This window comes from Astatotilapia calliptera, chromosome 15, assembly GCF_964374335.1.
Source record: "Astatotilapia calliptera chromosome 15, fAstCal68.1, whole genome shotgun sequence".
Lineage (NCBI taxonomy): Eukaryota > Metazoa > Chordata > Actinopteri > Cichliformes > Cichlidae > Astatotilapia > Astatotilapia calliptera.
Genome location: NC_137436.1, coordinates 30,709,119 through 30,730,187, shown reverse-complemented (window position 1 = coordinate 30,730,187; position 21,069 = coordinate 30,709,119). Strand labels below are relative to the sequence as shown.

General features: G+C 41.2%; 3 protein-coding genes across 6 annotated transcripts in view; all 3 read left to right on the top strand.

Annotated features, from left to right (window-relative positions):
- Positions 1-7,340, top strand: part of fynb (FYN proto-oncogene, Src family tyrosine kinase b) — a 100,300-nt gene extending 92,960 nt beyond the window's left edge. For all 4 annotated transcript variants that reach the window (XM_026193790.2, XM_026193788.2, XM_026193789.2 and 1 more), the window contains 4 exons: positions 1,100-1,176; positions 2,086-2,239; positions 3,637-3,768; positions 5,773-7,340. In XM_026193790.2, coding sequence (XP_026049575.1) covers positions 1,100-1,176; positions 2,086-2,239; positions 3,637-3,768; positions 5,773-5,981 — 572 coding nt within the window. In that variant the 3' untranslated portion in view covers positions 5,982-7,340. The remainder of the gene's footprint in view (positions 1-1,099; positions 1,177-2,085; positions 2,240-3,636; positions 3,769-5,772) is intronic.
- A 645-nt stretch (positions 7,341-7,985) lies between these two features.
- On the top strand, positions 7,986-13,605 carry LOC113006348 (putative G-protein coupled receptor 139). Its single transcript, XM_026142266.2, has 2 exons — positions 7,986-11,642; positions 12,254-13,605. The coding sequence occupies exons 1-2, from the start codon at positions 11,564-11,566 to the stop codon at positions 13,261-13,263; spliced, it is 1,089 nt and encodes a 362-aa protein (XP_025998051.2). The 5' UTR covers positions 7,986-11,563; the 3' UTR covers positions 13,264-13,605.
- A 1,619-nt stretch (positions 13,606-15,224) lies between these two features.
- traf3ip2a (TRAF3 interacting protein 2a) lies at positions 15,225-20,172 on the top strand. The gene is made up of 11 exons (XM_026143384.2): positions 15,225-15,319; positions 15,475-15,581; positions 15,754-15,809; positions 15,906-16,337; positions 17,120-17,261; positions 17,374-17,558; positions 17,677-17,765; positions 17,843-17,911; positions 18,001-18,105; positions 18,445-18,519; positions 18,832-20,172. The coding sequence occupies exons 3-11, from the start codon at positions 15,794-15,796 to the stop codon at positions 18,976-18,978; spliced, it is 1,260 nt and encodes a 419-aa protein (XP_025999169.1). The 5' UTR covers positions 15,225-15,319; positions 15,475-15,581; positions 15,754-15,793; the 3' UTR covers positions 18,979-20,172.
- The last annotated feature ends 897 nt before the right edge of the window (positions 20,173-21,069 follow it).

Sequence of the window (21,069 nt, the reverse complement as noted above, 5' to 3'; positions counted from 1 at the left end):
GGAGATGCCCCCAAGGGTGGTGGAGAATGACCGAGCTAAGATCCTGTGGGACTTCCAGATACAGACAGACAAAATGGTGGTGGCTAACCAACCGGACATAGTGGTGGTAGACAAACAGAAGAAGACGGCCGTAGTGATCGATGTAGCGGTTCCGAATGACAGCAATATCAGGAAGAAGGAACACGAGAAGCTGGAGAAATACCAAGGGCTCAGAGAAGAGCTCGAGAGGATGTGGAGGGTGAAGGTAACGGTGGTCCCCGTGGTAATCGGAGCACTAGGTGCGGTGACTCCCAAGCTAGGCAAGTGGCTCCAGCAGATCCCGGGAACAACATCGGAGATCTCTGTCCAGAAGAGCGCAGTCCTGGGAACAGCTAAGATACTGCGCAGGACCCTCAAGCTCCCAGGCCTCTGGTAGAGGACCCGAGCTTGAAGGATAAACCGCCCGCAGGGGCGTGCTGGGTGTTTTTTGTTTTTTTTTAAAGCCATAAAAAGCATATATTGTGGCCTAAAAGTGAAACTTGTGGCCAGTTAAAAAAATGTCTGTCAAAGCACTTTGTTTCATTCCAGTCTGAAGAGTGAGCGCTCTGGAATGGCAAACCCTGCCTTTCAAAGAGAGTGGAGATGATTAAGGCCTGCAAAACAGTCCTTCAAAACACTGGGGTTCAGAGATGCCACAAGAAAGCGTTGTGGACGCGCATTAATCACCAGAGAATGCAAGAATGGAAACTTTGATGTACGTTGCTGTGTCTGCTGCGTGCAGAGCCTGCCATATCTAGGTCAGCCAATTAAGCTGGAGAGGAGTGCCTTTAAAAGAGCCGATCCACTGTGGAATTGTATGAGTGTAGAAGTTTATGTGGGGATCTTTTTAGGTCCACCAATCCAATATTTATTTTTGTAGCTGGCGAGCTTTTTGTGGCTTATTTCTAAGAGATATTCACCTGATTTTTCTTCAAGGTTATTTTACTTCAGATTTACAAACACTTCCTGTGTTCCTGTATTGCACAGGGCACGGAAACCAAAACTGATTTAATAAAGTTGTGTTTTATTTATTTTATTGTGCACATGTGTGCAACATAACATGTTTTTATGCCTACTCCAGGAAGCTTACTGGACTTTTTAAAGGATGGAGAAGGACGAGGGTTAAAACTGCCTAACCTGGTGGACATGGCTGCACAGGTATGCCACAGACTTCAGGTTATGGTCCTGAAAATGGTCCTGCTATGGCAGCAAAATCTGTTTGTGCAACCATAAATTCCAAAATATCCCAAAACCGTTAGGACACTGAATAAAATGTAAATATGCAATTCAATTCAGTTTGATTTATATAAATGTACACCCTACAATATGTGGTACTATGAAGTCTTTTAAGCTAAGATAGGGCCTGATTATTCAATATAATCACATATATTCTAATATGTGATTAGAATATGGTCTGACATTGGTTAGATTAGAATATATGTGATATATTTGAATAAATTTAAAATAGATTCTGGATTTAAAAGGGATCCAATGAAGAGAAGCCAGTACAGGAGAAATACGCTCTCTCTAGTATTCTCTGTTAGGATTCTTGCTCCAGCATTTTAGAACAACGAAAGGCTAAAGTCCGCCTCTAGTGGCCACTCCAGAAACTGCACTTCTGCATTGGCTTACTTTTTCAACCCCAGAACTTGTGCCAGTAATTCTACAGCTTTGTTCTTTATAAAATATGATTCTACACTGGTTTCAGTGTACCCTTCTTGTTGTCCTCTTTTCAAAACTGCAACTTTATGATTGCTCTAATCATGTGATTAGAGGACTTCATTAAGAGATAACTTGAGGGCTTCTATTGTCAATTTCTTTTTATTTGACCCAAATCTTTAGCAAATAGAGAGTCATTGAGAGAGAAGTTGAATCAAACCAATCCAAACTGCAACGACATATCTTACTGAGGGCTGTCCTATCAAAAAACAAGCTTTACCTACCATTAGATATAGATATAGATAAATAGATATAGATGCTATTAAATGTATTCTCGTGAAGTGAGAGCAACTCACAGTTGAGACAGAAATTTCTTTAGCTATTGTTGCCTTCTGTGCTGTTCTCAAGGTGGCAGCAGGTATGGCCTACATTGAGAGGATGAACTACATCCACAGAGACCTACGCTCTGCTAACATCCTGGTTGGCGACAACCTGGTGTGCAAGATCGCCGACTTTGGCCTGGCAAGGCTCATCGAAGACAACGAATACACGGCTCGACAAGGTAGGGCTTCTAACTCCTTTCCAACTCGCTCAGAAACGATGTTAAATGCACATACTTAATGCTCCCACTCACACAAGCTCACATGCTGCCTGACTGCATTAGATCATGGAGGAAATTCGCTCTGGGAGTTGCAAGCTTTGCATTACACCCACAAGAAAATGACTAGCCAGCACAGCCAGTCAGCTCCAAATATTTTTCTCAATAACACAGACATTGAGGGAAGACACTCCCTGCCCCAGAGACACAGAGAGATTTTAAACTGGACATCATGTTACTTCACTATTGACCCTTGAAGCCTTTGAGATATTCAGATATCAGGTTGTGCTAGCTGTTCCCTGATTTGGAGAAAACATATTTGTACATTCTGCATTCTGGAAGTATAAATAAATATCCACAGACCTTTTTCTGATCTAATTGCCATTTCATCCATCAATCCATTTTCATCCGCTTACCCAATTCGGGGTCATGGACAAAGTGGAGCCTATTCCAGCTACCGTAGGTGAGAGATGGGGTACAGCCTGGACAGATCACCAGTCTGTCTCAGAGACACCAAAACGTTGCTGTGCCCTCATAAAATAATTCTTGGGTTTAATCCTTTTAATTCAACAAAGGAACATTTTCTTCCACATTTGAACTTTAAATGTGCAGAAAGACAGTTTCATGCAGAATTATGGGTCATGTTAGATTAACGTTTATAACAAATGTACGTGTCAGCACTCAGAATACTGTAAATATCGTCATTTCCCAGCTGGTTAGTTGAAGCTCATAGCAGCTGTTCATGCCATTTCTATGTGCTCAGCAGATACTGTCATTATGTTGTAATTTCTTTCCTCCCTTTGACAAATGAAGTCATTTTGTTGCACACATGTTCTTTGCTCTCTGCTAGATGCTTCACTTCACTTTTAAAAGTCAGACCTCTGATGTTTAATCTCTGGTCTCTAATTTCCTTCCTGACTTTTCCCAGGAAGTACTTTTAAAGTTTAATCAGTTACAATCAATGACAGCGTGTGAAGGGGAACCTAAGAGAAAACGTGAATGTTCCTTTTTATCCTGTAAATTTTTTTACAGGCTGTATTGCTGGTATCAAATTTGTACATGTTAGCATTGTTCACTTAAAAGAGAAAGGCCACCACATATACAATAATATGCATTTACACACATACACTCACACACACACACACACACACACACACACACACACACACACACACATGTATATATATGTATATGTGTATATGTGTGTACTTTAAAGATAAATTCATCAAGCTAGTTTAAAATGATAAGGGACTGTGAAGGCCCAGTATAACAGAAAAAAGGATCATGTTAAACTGAATAAACCTGAAGTGTAGACATGCTCTCCTCGTTAATACTAATGTGGTCTCACTGCTCTCCTTCAGGTGCAAAGTTTCCCATCAAGTGGACCGCCCCAGAGGCCGCGTTGTACGGGAAGTTTACCATCAAGTCAGACGTGTGGTCGTTCGGCATCCTGCTGACGGAGTTGGTCACCAAGGGTCGGGTGCCTTACCCAGGTAAGGAAGGGGAAGGATCAAACGGTGCAGTAGAAGCTAAGCTCTGCTCGCTCAGCTGCTTTCACCTTGAGCCGGTCAGTCTACACTGATTAAGGGGCTCAATAAAGGGGAACTGCGAAACACTGAGCAGTTACCAAAGTACACACAGCTATCACAACAGGCAGCTCCTGCTGCTGTTTATGGGATTAAAATGTTCCTTTACGCTTGGGTAACCTTCGTTTCCCTGCCAGAATATGAGCTAACCCTTAATTACTTCTGCTGCCCTGTGGGACAAGATACATTTTACACAGAAACAAAAAGAAAGAGAGTGGGAGAGGCTGGGGCGTACTCCGTATACAGCTCCATGCAGGGAGGGGGAACATGTTTGACCAGATGGTGCTGGTGGGCTGGTTCTGCTGTAGAGAGCAGGTGAGGATGGTTAGCTTGCAAGTGAGCTGAGGGAAAAGCAGCACCTTAACAGCTTTATAAGGTAGTGGACAAAATAGCAGAAAAATGGACTCAAGAAAGAGAACTATCCTACCCAGGAGACACTTGAGATGAAGATTATTGCCAGATTCAGTTAAAAACTGGAAGGTTTCTCAGATCATCTGGAAAGAGACCCCGTAGAATTCAGCTGTTTTTAAAAAGGGAAAAGACATCATTTGAATTTATATTGAATTTTATCTGATCTCAGGGTCAAAATTATACAACATCAGTAAAATTTGGTTAAATGTCTCGTGGCAAGTTTCACTTCAACACTTTTGGGAGCCAACAACAAGCTTCTAGCATACTTCAGACTGGATATTTGACTGTTCATTGAAGTAGGTTGGCATGAAGCATAGTCCACAAATTTTAATAGGCATGAGGTTGGTGTGTTGGGAAGGCCTCTGTGTTAGAACACAGTTTCAACTGTCTGGCTGTCTGGTTGGAGAATTTGGAGGTAGTCCATTATTCCGTTCACTTTGTGCAATGTACCACGAGCCTCTAGCAGCACAACATCCCAAGAGCATGACGCTACCACCACCATGCTTGACACTGTTACAGAGTTCAGCTTTGCCTCATCTTTACTACTACAATAATATCTCTCGTCATTGTGGCCAACTAGTTCAATTCTTTGTCCCATTTGACCATAAAGCTTTTCTCCAGAAGGCATTTGGCTTCAAATTTTAGTCAAGCACTGAGGACAATGACTGTGTGTTTGAGCAGATTCCAGTTTTTGGCAGGTTTCGAGCCACAGTGGATCGTGAGTTGTTCCTAAACAACCTAACCAATGTTAGACCATCAGAATAACTTTTACTTGAGTACAGTTGTTTCAACTGATGATCTGAATCAGCACTTGTCTAGAAATGGCTCCAGAAGACCTTCCCAACTTGTATAAATCTACAATTCTTCGTCGATGTTCACTGAGTTCCTTGTCCTTTCCCATTGTTCTGTATTGGTCAATATAAGGCTGCAACAATGCATTGAGTAACTCAAAAAGATGGTGAGCTCAGGTGGAGTCAAAAAAGGGGTTTTCTAGCATCCAGAACAACCAGCTGTAATCAACATTCAAATCTTTACTGAGAAAAAGCCGACAGGAATCCTTCATCAAAGCACCTGATTAACAACCTCCAACGTGAAGAAAAGCAAACTTTGTAGCTGCTTCCATCCACTGCTGTGTGTCTGTTTGATCACCTACTGAAAAGAAAATAAGCAAAAAGAGAAGAACACAGTAGGGAGACCACAGCAGCAACCAACATAAGCATAAGTGCCAGTAAATAGTGAATATTGAATGTTACTGAGGAGCACTTAAGACCGACAACGCACGACATGTTCAGACTAGGCCATGTTTTTCAAAACTTTAGTAACATTATTTTGTAGATTTTGCTTTCTTCAGTTAGAGGTTTTAATTAAACAGATCTTCATTAAACAACCCTTTGCAGATTCAGCACGTTAAGAACTGATTTTTTGAATTTGATCACTGCGTGATCCCAGGCAGAGCTCCCGAGCGCTCTTTCTCACCTGCTTCCTGCATTTAATTTTCAGGTATGAACAACCGAGAGGTGCTGGAGCAGGTGGAGCGGGGCTACAGGATGCCGTGCCCACAGGACTGCCCCATTTCGCTGCACGAGCTGATGCTACAGTGCTGGAAGAAGGACGCAGAGGAGCGGCCCACCTTTGAGTACTTGCAAGCCTTCTTGGAAGACTACTTCACAGCCACCGAACCTCAGTACCAGCCCGGGGACAACCTCTAACCCACCGCTACCACCCCCCACACCCTGTTCTTGCTTTCTCTCTCTGTCTCTCTCTCTCTCTCGGGGTCAGCTCGAGGCCTGGACACGATTAGCTACAGCAGTGCTATATAAAAAACAAAAACAAAAAAACTATGGATCCTTTTCAGCCTGGCCTTTTTATGTTAGGGATGTGTACAGCTTCCTCAGCTCAACTTGAGTTCCAATACAAACCCCCTGACGACACCGCCCTCAGTCTCCGACACGCCCCCCTAGTGTCTGAACTCTGTAAATGCCATAGTTAACAAGGCTGATGGAACTGGGGTTAACTGGGGGTTGTGCTAATGCAGTTCCTTGTATTCAATGTAAATAAGAAAAGCTTGTTTTAGTTTGTCTGCTTCCGTTTCAGATTTTATTTTCTTCTGCACAAAAGTAATAATAATGATAAAAGGAAGTCAAGTACCTGAGGAGGCACAGTTAATCTGTATGTGTATTATACTGTAGCTTCTCTATTATTTTCTAGAGATTGAATTGGAAGGCTCTATATTTTTTTCTCATTTCCTATAAAAGAGAATTCATCGCTTTATTCTCTACTTTTCAGTTACACGTGTTATTGCATAAAGTTTCTCCTGGTGAGCATGACACAGTCCACTTTTTTTTTCTTTTTTTTTGCCTTCCCGTCACAAAAGCTTCTAGTTAGGCTGCTGCTGCTGCAGGTTCTTTTACAAACGATCTGCCACATTTTTGTAAATCACAGCAACGTACAAGGATTTTGACATATCCCTCATTGCTATTTGGGTGAAAATGTTTCTGTCTTTATACCACTGGTGTGTTATTTTGTAGCTGGGAGACAAGAAAGATTTTCATTTAAGAGTATAAATGTCTTTGATTGAGAATCTTCATTTGGAAACAGATCGTGGGGTTTTTCCTCCTGCACGTCCTCCACCCGAGCCTGCAGGATCAACAGGCTGCACCTGAACCAGGACCATCTTACCTCCTGAGCTGCTTCTTCTTTTATGTTTAAGTGACACGATTATATTGAGTCTTTGATTTTATTTAACCCTTTTAGGTGATCCTTCGAGAGACATTTGGAGTATATGATCAGGGGAGCTCTGGACCAGTTCATGTGACAGGAGTCTGAATGTGAAACGCATTGAAAATAAATGGAAACCAGCTCTGGTCTGGTCTGGTCTTAATGCAGATGGTATCAAAGCCTTTGGTAAATCCTCATTTTTCAGTTGTACAGCTAAATGGGTTTTAAGTGTCGCTAACTTCTCTCCTTTGTATCTTTCATTTCCATTTTTTATTAACATGACTCGTTTTGTTAATTCAGTGATTTGGCATTTGGAACTCAGAAAAGACCAATAAACATTTTACACTCTTTCCAAGACACTTATTATGACCAATGCCAGTGTTTTACATGTGTGTGTGCACCTGCCTGAGAAACCAAGAGAAACTAAATGCTCACAGAGCAAGAGAGCCAGTGGCAGCCAGGCCCTACTTTCCCTGTGCCCTCACACAACTTGAAGTGGTCAAAAGGTGGAGCTGAAAAGAGAGAAAAAGAAACTAAAAATAGATGCAGCAAAATGTGACAAATTAACTGCCATGTTAGTACCAGCACAACTGGTAACAAGCCCTCACAGTCACAGGAGGCTGCTGTTGCTAGCAGCAGAGCAGGAGGAGGAATCTTATTCTGGATCTTGTTGTGACATATACTCTAAAAACTAAAGATTTTACAGTATTCCCTGAAAACCTTCATTTGTCTGATAATTTCTTAAAAACATGGATTACACAGCAGTAGCAAATACATTACATTACTGTAGATGTCTTTCTGAAATTGCTGTAGCTAAGTCAAGGATATAATCCGCCTGCTGTTATCCTCTTGAATGAAATGTGCCAACACCGTGGGAGTTTAGTTTAGGTAGCTGCTCTGCTCTATGCCTGATTATCATGTTAATAGTGTGACATTCTCACTGCGTACGATTCTGCCTGGTATGCAGTGAATAACTTCAGTAATCCATTTCCATTCCTACAAGACTGCTCAAAGAAGTCCTACCATTAAATAATGTGTCAATCTTAAATATGATAAGTCTGTGGGCTATGTACCATTAATATGTACCCCTACAGGCCTTTAAGCTGGCAGTAATTAAACCATTACTCAAAAAGATTTGATCCAGCTGTCTTAGCCAATTGTAGGCCAGTCTCCAACCTTCCTTTTATCTCAATAGTTCTTTAAAGAATTGTTGTAAAGCAGCAACAGAGGAATGGTTTATTTAAAGAGTTTCAGTCAGGTTTAGGACCTCATCACTCAGAAGGTTAAAAATTATCTTCTTATGACCTGTGACAAATAGACCTATCTCTTTGCTTGTCCTGCTAGACTTCGGTGTAGCGTTCGATACTGTTGACCGTATTTTATTACAGAGATTAGAGCAGGCCGCAGGTATTAAAGGTCCTGTGCCGCACTGATTTGAATCATATCTCTCTCCAATAGACTCCAGTTTGTTCATGTAAATGGGGAGTTTTATTCACACACTAAGGTTAATATTGGAGTTCCACAGGGTTCCATGTAGGACCAGTTCTGTTTGCATTATACATGCTTCCCCTAGGTCACAGGTGTCAAACTCCAGTCGTTGAGGGATGGGGTCCTTAAACTTTTGAATGTGTCCCTGCTGCAACACACCTGAATAAACACCTGAGGTGGTAATTCAGCCATTTAATTGATGTTACAGCAGCTCATGAGTGAATAAACATGGTGCAATAAAAGTACTTTTAGAAGTAGATTTTTTTCAAAAACTTACATATATAAGTAGGATTAAAGCAGGGGTCGGCAACCCTAGGCACGCATGCCCGAAGGGTTAACTGATGGCACGACCATAGTTGGACAGGCCATCGGGCATACCAGGCATTTGCTCGGTGGGCCGATGATTTTTTTTTTTTTTTTGGAACGGTATAAACAATGAAAGGTGGTGGATTGGCCAGACGCTGGCCGGTGTGTAAAAATAACTCAGTTGTTTGGTGGTGGCTATGGCGGAGCTTCCACAGATTCAGTAACATTAACAAGTGGTGGAGGCCAGCAGGTGGCTGGGGGAGAGGGGAGGCAGGAGGAGGAGAGACCCAAGGCAGCCGACGGTCCGAGTGTCAGGTGAACTGAACTTCAGGTAAGAAGTTATGACCTGCAGTCTATCTGGGTCAGATATAAACCAGGTGTATATCTGAGTGAATCATAATGCAATCATATGGCACACTTACTTCTGAGGAAATTTTAAATGGCACTCATCATCAGAAAGGTTGCCTACCCCTGGATTAAAGTCACTGAAAGTGCAGGTCTCTGGCTCACCAACTGGTAACACTACCATTAATGGCCATTAATGATTATTGCGCCTATGTTTGACAAATCAATGTCTTCTATGTGAAAGGTATCACTTCTTTTCCATGACAACAAATTTTCCAAACTCAGCTAAAGCATTCTGTTTGTACACTGCTGTTTGATTTATTGATCAGTAGGATTTGAAGGCAGAAAAGAGGACAGCTAGTATGAGTACAGTAAAGAGATTTGCTAACTTTTTGGAAAAAAATCAATAAATAAATCAGCCATACAGCTTGTGAAACATCTGTTTAAATCTTGTTGAATTTAATTGGCTAAATTCACAAAAAAGCAGTTTTAGAGTAGCACCACATCTCACCTGATCACAGCCTTATAAAACAAGTTATGTTACTTATTTCTAATTACTTTAATCACACTGTACAGCTTGTCATGGCTAACAGATGGATTCAAGCGCAGACAGCGTTCTGGCAAGCAATAAAGGTGACAAATTATTGACACAAGAGTGAAACCACAGTGATTTATATATACAGTGAGTGGGGCAGGGGTCCAGGGCTCCAGGGGATAGAGGGGAGGAAATCCATGCTCGCTCTTCACTCAGTCCAAACGCCGCCACTCCTTTTCAAACGCACACTCACTTCTCCTCAGCCACTCTCGCTCCAATTTCCACTTATGCCGACACGCTCAGGGATCACAGGTAATGGTGGGTTGAATATATGATTGTTTGTGAGTGGAATTAAAGTTGAGCAGCACCACCATCCAAAATAATTTGCTAATTTTACTTTGGGAGAGTTTAGAGCTTAAAAAGTCAATGCTGCCAGTGAGGAATGGGAGCAGCTTTGATGTTCCATCAATGTGCAACCTACCATTTTAGACGGACACCAGCTGCAGAATCAGTACTACATTCAAAAGGAGGGAGGCACATCTTTTTAAAAAGAAAAATCTGCCTTGAAATTTTGCAATTTAGTTGAGCTCAGCACTGCAATGGTAATATGCAAAGCACACAATAATGTCCTAAAGTGTATTCTCAAGTTTTTCAAAATTAGAGAGACAACATACTCAGAGGAAGTCAAAGGAAAAGTTATGTTCCAAAAAGCAAGGATTAGGACAAAAAAGGAGATGTAAATGTGCCTGTGTCATCCAGGTCATCGTAGTCTAAGGAGCTTGGAAACGTTTCACCTCTCATCTGAGAATCTTCTTCAGTTCTAAGACTATAATGGTGGAGAGTCCCAGATTTAAGATGTAAATGTGTTAGAGGATAAACTTGTAGAGTAATTGTGATGAGCAATTCACTGTAAATTTACAAAATATTATCAGAAATCTCAGAGTTTCATTTCAAATTCATATGACTTTCTATTTCAGTGGAGCTGTCCAATGAAAAGGTTTCACAAACCTGCATAGTGAGGAAGAAATAAATTCTGTCTATTTTTTTTGCTTGAAGTTTTTTCCTTCAAAACACACGAGTGGGAGGGGGGTCATTTCAGTAACTTAATTTGGTTTGTAAAGGCGTGTGTTATAAGTGCTGCCAGAAATGAGCTTCCACTGTGTAGGAAAATTCCTTTCAACCGTATGTCAGGTGGTGTGACTCCCCCCTCCCAAAGCCTTATTGGAGCAGCAGGTGGAGCTCCCTCAGCATCTCTCCTTCATATTATCAATACCATTGTCTTTGTGGACTCATAACCAGCTGGGATGCATCTCTGTGGAAAAACTCCCCTTTATGTGGCAACTTTATAGCTAAAAGGAGCACAGCAATCACATCCTGCAGAAACTAGGTAAGTCTAATTTAGTTCACTTTAATAGTAAAGACTGCTATATTCATACAGAGTTTTGAAGCTTCTAAAAGGTAAAAAAGGATGAAAGAATAAAGCTATATGTATGGTTCTGTATGTCATCAAGATTACAGTGGATCCCTAACTTCTCTCAAGTAACACAGGGCCGCAGACAAGCAATTTCCAAGTGACAGAGATTTGAAGAAAACATAACTTTCTTCAGAAACCATTAATGCTTTGTTTTAGTTACACCCAGATGAAACCCACCTAACACAGTAGGCCAGCTTTCATGTAGAGTTATTTTGAGTTTACAACAAAGTAGCCTACAAAATGTAAATCTATTTTTAGCAGCTTAAACTCAACAGTTGTCATCATGTACAATATGTTATCCTAACAGTTACACCTAAAACTTTCCAAGTAGGTCTTAAAAAGCTGCACAATGTGACGCCCTGAACATTATTTGTCTTACTGTACATCCAGTGGTTTTATTGCAGGTATTAGCATGTGAGCAAACAATGGAGGGAGCCACTTTATCCATCTTTGTTACTATCCAGAAGATCTACTACCCTTTACTTTGTGTCATCGGCATTCCAGGTTTGTATTGCGTTTGGCTTTCCACGATCTATCAAGAATAATGGACATCAAAATATAACAATGCACAAGACAAGTAGAAATAGAAATATGACATTGCGTATTTAGCTGCGGACGAGGATTAGGGCCACTGGAAAAAAGAAAAAGTGGGCACATCTTTTTTTTCTTCTTCTCCAGAATTCTGAGAAAAGTTAGAATTCTGACTTTAATCTCAGAATTCTGGGAAAAAGTCAGAATTCTGAGAAAAAAGTCATCTGAATTATTTTTTTCTCAGTCTTCAAGCCTTTGTCGCGTCGTTGTGATGTAATCGGCCTACAAATGCGGCCTCAGGAGGATGTAGCCTCTGAATTTGGACACAGCTACTCTGTAACCAACAACATTAGCTAACTGATGTATGCTAGCTACCAAATCCTTGATGAAATCCATGAGATGAAGTTTCCTAAATAGTTCCTGAATAGTTAAAAATGTGTGAAAACTGGACATCAGATTAATTTTGCTACTTACTGTATCTTGTGGATGTGTACAATATCATATGCATCCTTAGTTTTAGCTTTTATCTTTGACCAAATGATCAATAAACGAGTGTGGGCCTGTGTTCCTACTCTTTGTTCTAGGAAACCTCTTCACATTCTACATGATCTGTTTCCGTAATTGTGGGATGTCCAGCACAGCCATCATCTACCTCAGCTGTCTAGCTATTGCTGACATTTTCTACTTGGTGTGGGTAATTCTTATTGACCTAACTCTCGCCTTCTGGACCCTGCAGCCCTTCTGGCACTCTTACCCCTGGTGTAGCATTCTGGGATTTTTGCAGTATGGGTCACTCTACAGCTCCTCTTGGATTGTGGTGGTGTTCACCATCGAGCGTTACTTGGTCCTCCGCAGCACGGCTGTCAAACAGCATTTGTCACAAACTAGGGTCACTAAGCTTACCTGCATAGCTATTGTGCTGGTATCCCACCTGGTCTCTGTGCCTCTGGCTTGGATCAATATTGTCACACCTGTGAACCTCACAGTGGATGGAGAGAACATCACATTGCCCAGATGTCTATACCGCAATGAGACCTACACTACTGTTATAGTGTGGATAACTACATTCCTCTCAGGAGGAATTCCGATCGTGTTGGTTATCATTTTCAATTACCTCATTGGGTACCATTTGTGCAATGCCAGTAAGCTCTTCACTAAAGAGGAGTATCGTGTCATGCAGGGTAAAAGCACGAGGGGCATGTTGAGGAGGACCATTCTCCTGCTGGGAACCGTCTCTGTGGCTTTTGTTGTGCTTAGCCTTCCTCGTTTTGTCACGTATTGCATCTTGAGGACCAACTACAATAATGAGAATTTTAATAGAAATGACTACAGCATTCCAATCAACGTTGCCGGAGACATTGCCAACATGCTGCAGAACCTGAACTCCACCACAAACTTCCTACTCTACTGTATGGTCAGTCGCCGCTTCCGGCAAGAGCTGGTCCAGGTACTGACTTGTAATGAGAAGGCACTTGAACTGGGCTCTGTCCTCACAAATACTACCATGAAAGTTTTTTCAGTGGTGGATCATAAGGCTTCATATTCCAGCAACCCTGTGTCTGTGGTGCTAACCAGTTTAAAACCTACAGAATAGAACGAACTGTGAATCAAGCCGTGAATCAAGGTACACTTACCTACTTTTATAGGCTGTATCCCCGGAAACTCATCAACTTCGATATTAACCTAAAGCCAGAATGATGTGTTTGGTTGGTTTACACAGGTAGAACAGTATCAGCATATACGCAGATGGTGTATATGAAAAACTTGTTTAACATAATATATTGCAAAAACAGATACTTGGGACGAATTCTGAAAAGGTGTCAAAATGTCAAATGAAGTGAGAGGACTTGAAAGAAAGATTGAAATACCTATGTTGGTGTCATGGCTCTCAATACATACAACAATATTAGATTGCAGCAAAAGCCCAAATTGGACAGATGGATGACCTGCTCTGAAACACCTCAACAATTTCTTGATTGCTATGAAGTTATACATATGTCCCAAAAAGCTGAATCCAACAGATAAACAGATATTTTGTGAATTAATGCCACAGATAAGCCTCTATTTCTTAAAAAAAATTATGACTGAGATTTAAAAATTTATTTTGTATTCAATATGACCCAAAATGAGTGACTGAGCCCATAAACTTAACCTCTCAAAACGTTTTCCTTCTAAGTCAGAAAGCCATTTTTCCATGGACTTCTATGGGACTGGGAGTCCTTTTGCATTCACAGCTATCGTCATCAGGTGGACTTGAGACAGAAGGCAGGTTTAAGGAACTGCATATTGGCTGAATTTTTCCAACCGGGGTCCTACGTCTATGTTTTTACTGTATGTGATGCCAACATATAAAGTACATCTACTGACATCGTCACCAACAGTCACTGGTTACTAAAGTTACATTATTAACCCAGAAGGTTGATTTTGGGCACTCTTGTTGTTTTAAAATCAACCTTCTGTACTACTGAAGGGTGTACTACCAAGGAAATAAGTCAGGCTTTCTTTGTATAAGCTGACTTGACAAAACCTAAAACCCCAGTCAGAGATGAGAGATATCACGCTATAATTTCTGCAACTTTCTCTGTTGAGGCGGCCTTTCTTTGCTGTGTCATATGATCTTTTTCCATACAAAATTATCCCTATGAATTCTGCCTATCATTCACAGTAGAGCTCTGGAACTTTAAAACTGGCCTGTACCTTAATAAAGGCGATGTGGAAATTTAGTTTGTTGGCAGAAGTTAAATCAATTTTATTGATTGACAGGTGCTCTTTGTGTGTGTTCTGCATTCTACTAACTGCGCTGTAAAAGAGCAGCAGATCAGAATGCAAGTGCATATGCAAGTCCAGCCGTTTGTAAAAAGAAATCCTGAACATAACCCACTCCTGTTCAGGTTAAATTACCACAATTTTTTAGTCAGGTAGAAAGAAAGCCACTTTCATGACAAACAACTTAAAACAAGACTTTCTTGCTAACCTAGTAATCTAGCTTAATGACACACCCCTCTTGGTTTCTTCTTCCAAGCACAGGAATGACCAGTGTTGAACATCAGAAAGAATGCAAGTTTAAGATATTAAACTAGTTCTCTTTTCAGACCCAGAAGTTACTGCATTTTTTCCCATCCACACAAAAACATGGTATGCATTTTGCTCAAAGAACCATTATATACAACCTTTTGCCCGACTGTGGGCCTTTGTCAATACAGTTTATTTATAAAACAAAAAAGGAAAATCAGACTTGGGTGTGATATGGATCATGTCTAGTTATGAAACAAAAACATGTTCTTGTTTGATGGCCTTGAAAATGGGTCACTGTACCGTTTTATACATGCTGTAGTATATGTTCTTTACCTGTCAAGTCCTGTGTATCCTTTTCCCCCCTGCTGCTTCAATTTCATTGCTTCACAATGTGTGATGAAAACAAAACATGACACCTTTCCAACAAAACAGTTGAATGTGGCTAGCTGCAGCCTGCCTACCTGGTTGAAGAAGCAACCTGATTGGCAGCCCTGGAGTTCACGCTCCACACCTTTTGCATAAATGGGTCACGAGACTTCCAGGATTTGCATAAGACAGGAAGGAACAAGCAGCGGGAATGTTTCCTGTTTGCCACAAAACAGGTTTGTGCTGAGGCTGAGCAGCTTTAAGCGAAGGTAGGTGTGAAAACACATTGGCTTTGTTCTTTAACTTGTAATGTCAAACACCATGTTAACTTTTGACTCTTTTTTTTAGTTATTGTTTAAAAAGAAATACCTGGCATTGCTTTTGATGAATGATTCTGACCTTTGTACTTGTTTGTCACGATCAGGTTATGCTTCAACCCACCTGTAGAGATCCTCCGTTTTCACTTGTTTCAGTGTGAAAAATAAAAGAACACATGAATACTTCTACCGAGAAGCGTTTGCCATATTAAGGGTAATGCTTTTCCCTGTGGTTCTAGTCTCAGTTTGTAACCGCCATGTTGATTTTATGTAGGGCGTTTTGCTGTGTGTGTGTGTATGTGCGTGCGTGTGTTTTTGTGTGTGTCTGTCTTTAAGGTGCCATGTTGCAACAGATTATTTTAACACTGCTTTCATTTTCACCACAGAGGCCAAAGACACTTTTAATTGGTAAAATAAAATTAAAAAATGGACCCTTATAAAGGTAGGAAGGCACAGACACAGAGCTATCAGCTTGCCAAAAATGCCATTTTAAGTGAAGTGAGTAAAAACCTGTTGATCTTTTCCTTCTTGCTTTCAGGGCCTTGTCCCCATCATAGCATTCCTGTTGAAATGGGTGAGACTCTGGACTTGGAACGGCTCCCCCCATGTGAACAGTGTAACGCACACACAGAGACCGTCAAAAGGCTAGAGGCCCGTGAATTTGAGCCTCCACAGCGGGCAGCACAACAAGTGGGCTTGAGTAAATTCCCTGAGAACCAGTATAAGCACCAGTTTCGCATTAACTCCCCAGCAGCACCACTCTCGGGACACGTGAATGCCCCATTCATGGAAGATTTTTGGCATGTTAGCCTAAGACAGAAAGTGCAGTATAAGCAAGACCCCATAGGCCCTTCAAGCCAGCACCGGAGCCACTCTGTGGACGATGCAGAGTACTTGGAGCCCCCCCAACCGCTCAAATCGGACTTCAACAGCATCAACTATGTTAAAATGCCAATTCCACATATGCCATGTGAGTATGTCAGTGAATTACCACTGGATTGTTTCATTTAAGTAGATCTGAAAAATTATCCAATATTTACACAGAACACCGTAAAAGAGGTCACAAATTAAAGGAAAAATAATCTGTACCTTAATCCCTTACAATGTCTCAGTTTTTGCTGACATGTTTGGAGTCCACAGATTTACGTGGAAAACAAAAAAATACGTAATCCATAGGTTTCTCTACTGTTTACTGAAACCTTTCAGCATAAACAATCACACCCACAACTTTAGGCCTGTGAAGAAAAAAAAAAAATCCAACCAGGTGAGCAGGAAAACAAATTCACACAGAAGTCAGCGCTGTTGTGCCACATTCTAACAGGCTGTAAAAATGTTAAGCATTTTAAAATGGGATTCTATAGGGACTGACAAGCTGGTGAACTGTAGCTTTTAGCTTCCTTTTTCAGCCCTGTTTGTTGATACTGTGTCATAGGACACTAAAACACCAAACTCATGCCCACTTTAAGACATCTTTACTTTGCGGCTGGCGCTCAATAACATGGAAACATCGAGTGTCCCATAACAAATGATAACTATAATTGGTCATATTGTGACTATGAATTTGACATATGATATTGAATGTCACTGAAAAAAATTGGTTGTAGGCAGCAATCATTTAAAACCATAATTTTAGCACTCAAGAACAAACAGTAAATGTGCTATTGCATTCCAGAAGCAGGACAATCTGCATCTCATTTCTGCTAAACCATCTGAAAGAGGAACTTATGTCTGCTCCTCTGTGTCTGTCTGCAGGCCACATGCCAATGCAGGGAAGCTGTCTGAAACAGCGCGCGTGCTGGCCTCCAGCAAACCTGTGCGGACGCGATAATTATTGTCATCAAGACCCGGGTTACCCAGCAGCCCGACACCAGGAGCCTCAACCTCACCAGAAAATGTTTGTCATTATGATCTACTAATTCCAGCATTGGTTCACTGGTGGAATACTTTCCCCAATACCGTATGTTGTGAGTCACTCTGTGGTCATTTCTCATCATTTCCCTCCACAGGAATCTCTCTCAAAATGGGCAGCAACTTAAAGGTGCTCTTAATGGTCACTGTGGTTCTGCGCCTCCCTATGCAACACCTCCTCTAGACGTGATGCATGAGGTCAGCGTGGGTTGCTCCGACCTTGCAGGCGCAGGATCAGGCACGAAGGAGATCAGGAGGACCATCAGTCTTCCTGAGGAGTGCAGTAAGTCCCACCATGTGCCAAAGCATGCATCATTCCCTTCTGTTTCATGTTTCCCTTCTGTTCAGGATAATGACTGATGGGTTTTTTGTTTTCTGTTTTTCCCCTCCCTCATTGACAGGAAGAGTTTTTATCACATATTCAGTGGACATAGCCAAGGAAATGTTCATGTTTGTTAAATTTCTCGTGGACCAAGGCTTTAGACCCTCAGTAAGTCCATCAGCCTTTGATTTCCCGCAGATGCTCACTCCACTTCAAATATTCTCACTCGCTCTGCCTTTCCTCAGCTCGACATGTTTGACAGTTCAATCCGAAGCATGGGTATCAACCAATGGATGGACCGTTTTCTGAATGATGTAAGTGTGACGGCTGAGTTTGATTAGGCAATTCTTCAACTCTTATCACAGCTGTGCTGAAAAATTGACAGTGAGGATTGTTTTGACAGAAATCAGTGCTGATCATTGTGGCCATCAGCCCCAAGTACAAAGCGGATGTGGAAGGAGATGGAGTCGATGAGCATGGCCTGCACACAAAGTACATCCACAACCAGGTAAATGGCCTCTTAGGAACTGAGAAGCAAATATTTTCTCACAATGTCTCCCTCTTGTGGCTTTTCTGTATCATTATAGTACCTCCTCTCACCTTTCAATTGCATGGAAGAATGAGGAAATACCTCCCAGGAACTGAAAACAGCCGTTCCTCCCAGATTCCTCACTGTGTTAGTGTGCCAGAGCAGAGTGCAGTCAAATTCTTCTGCTTTCTGTCAGAGCATCAATCACAATGTGTAATTGTGTCAATGTTAGGTGACAAGGAAAATACATTTTGGTTGAACTCATGAGTGAAGCCTTTGTTTAGTTCTATCACTGACTATCCTTTCACAATGGCACAGATTCAAAATGAGTACATCCAGCAAGGCTGCCTGAACTTCAGACTGGTTCCTGTGATGTTTCCCAATGCAGCCAAGGTAAGACTGATCAACACATGATTGGGGGGACGGACGGGCATGTCTTTGTGATTTGTGTGAACTGACCCTTTAATAAACCACTCACCATCACCCCGCATTGGAAGCATAAGTAAAACCTATGTGAGGAAATAAAACCCTCCAAAAAAACTGATTGAAAAGAAAAGGACAAATAAAGTTTACAGCTTTGCGTAGACTATAAACAGGAAAGAGATGAGGGCAGTTAGGTTCCAGGTAAAAGGCCCATGAATCCAGAGGATTACGTACATTGACTGTGCATGTTAACCCACGGCTACCCCTCGTATCCTCTTACAGGCTCATGTACCCAGCTGGCTTCAGAGTACCAGAATCTACCGTTGGCCCCAGGACACCCAGGATTTGCTTCTGCGTCTCTTGAGGGAGGAGCGCTACATCATCCCACACCGGAGTGCTGACCTCACCCTCACGTTCCGTCCTGTCTGAGAGCAGTAAAAAGAGGACTGGGGACAAAATATGTGGCATAGTTAAAATTGTTTACTTTACCCCAGATTTACTGATCTTTAACAGTGTTCAGTTATAAACAATCAATGAAGTGGCACGTTTAACCTTTACAGGTAGATTAAACGTACTTGTTTATTTCCGACAAATCTGCTTTTACACTGGCCAATCAGAGCTTTTGCTGCTACTTTGTAGGTTTCATTTTGGTTTCTTATTCTTTCCTTAATATACACTTCAAATGAATTTTACCAATATTTGTCTACAAGAAGGCAGAAAGGCTTTTTTCTAGCTTATTATATTAGAAACATTAGTACATATCTGAAGTTGTGATTTTGTGCATGTGAAAGATCTGGCTTAGTCTTCACCAACACTTACAAATATCTGGATATTCAGCCACATAATTATTTATCTAATCTATTTTTTTCCTAACAGTGTACAGTTAAGTGCTGGGCAGGTACAGTGCTTTAAGAGTAATCTCAAAACTGAGAAGCATTAGTATATTTTGAGAAGTGTGTTTATTTTAAATATCTTTCAGCTCACAAGGCAACGCAGGCCACTACTACTACTAATGATAAAAAAACTATATAGAGAGATATAGAAAATCAACCAAAAAAGGAGTGCTAAGTAGGACTGTTTAAAAAAAAAAAAAAAAAAAAAAAATTCTGGATGTAAAATTGCAAAGCATTTAGAGAATTCATGATCTAGAGTAAATAAGTATCACTAACATATTTCTGTACATAATAGAAAAAGCTGAAAATTGATATTGAGCGGCTATGATTTTCAAGACGTGATTCAGCGGTAGACTGCATGGGCTAAGGATTTGTTCTGAAAGAGTCCGTGGATGTGATATCTGACTGCATTTACAAATGCACGTTCAAAAACCACGCAAACGCACAGACCACCACTATGATCCAGGAATACTTCTACCCTCTGGAGTAAAGATGAGAGTGAACATCCTGCTTGTTATCAGCATGCAGTTCAAATGCCAGCACGTATGATGGTATGGAGGGCATTGGTCCGCATAGCACCAATGCCTGAACTGTTGAGCAGTTGAAATCCTTCATTAAGCAAAGATTGTAAAATATTTTGCTTTCACAGCAACATGTACTCCTGGGTCTCCCCCAGTAAACACAGTGTGTTGTTTTTAGAAATGTACAGTAAAAAAATTCTGTTTCAATATTTGATGTTGTCTTGTCTTCATTCATTACCACCAAACCATGCAGTTTTTAATATATATTTTACATGGCACAGCTTTCAAGGAAATAATGTAGAAAATTAGAGAAGGAGTGTGGATTGAGGAAAGAGAATCAAGGAAGTGCAGAGAATTAGTAAGGAGGAAATAAGGGAGATGAATAAAAATGCATTTGGTCCAAATACCTGTAGAAGTGCTGAGATGTCTACAAGAGATGGAAAGTGATTTAAACAAGACTACTTAACACAATCTGTGTTCAGCATGAGAGCATGTCTGAGGAATGGGGAAGAACTGGTACTGATTTTCAAGCTATGCAGGGATAAAGTTGTTGAGCCCTGCCATGAAGCTATGTGAAAGCGTTGTTGAAACTAAGTTAAGAAGAGAGGGGATCATCAACAAGCCTGAGTGTGGTTTCCTGCCAAGAAAGTGCATTACACACATAACATTTACTTTCAGTCAGGAGGTCAGGAGTGACAGAAGTATGTAAAGATGGCGCACAACATTTATGAAGACGGTAAAACAATGGTAAGGTGTGCGGTATGAGTGCCAGATGGGTTCGAGTTGGGGGTGGAATTACATCAGGGATCAGCTCTGAACCCTCCTTGTTTGCAGTGGTGATGGACAGGCTGATAGATGAGGTCAGACAGGAGTCTCCGTGGACTATGATGTTTGTAGGCAATGTCTGGGAGAGGTGGAGGTATGCACTAGAGAAAAGCAATTAAACTGAATAAAAGCAAGACAGAAATCATGCAGCTGAGAGGGAGAGAAGTGTAACAGTGAAGCTACACGGAGCGGAGGTGTCACAGTTCTGGGCGTTTTGACCCAGTATTTTGAGTTTTCATGTTTTAGTTTGATTTTGTATTTTTGGTTATTTTCTTGATATA

Bases quoted from the DNA above. Each gene is read 5' to 3' on its own strand.
- traf3ip2a (XM_026143384.2), top strand. The intron at 17,262-17,373 runs GTTTGTCATTAT...TTCCCTCCACAG, and splicing joins CCTCAACCTCACCAGAAAAT to GAATCTCTCTCAAAATGGGC. The intron at 18,106-18,444 runs GTAAATGGCCTC...ACAATGGCACAG, and splicing joins CAAAGTACATCCACAACCAG to ATTCAAAATGAGTACATCCA.
- LOC113006348 (XM_026142266.2), top strand. From the start codon at position 11,564: ATGGAGGGAGCCACTTTATCCATCTTTGTTACTATCCAGAAGATCTAC. The intron at 11,643-12,253 runs GTTTGTATTGCG...TCTTTGTTCTAG, and splicing joins TTGTGTCATCGGCATTCCAG to GAAACCTCTTCACATTCTAC.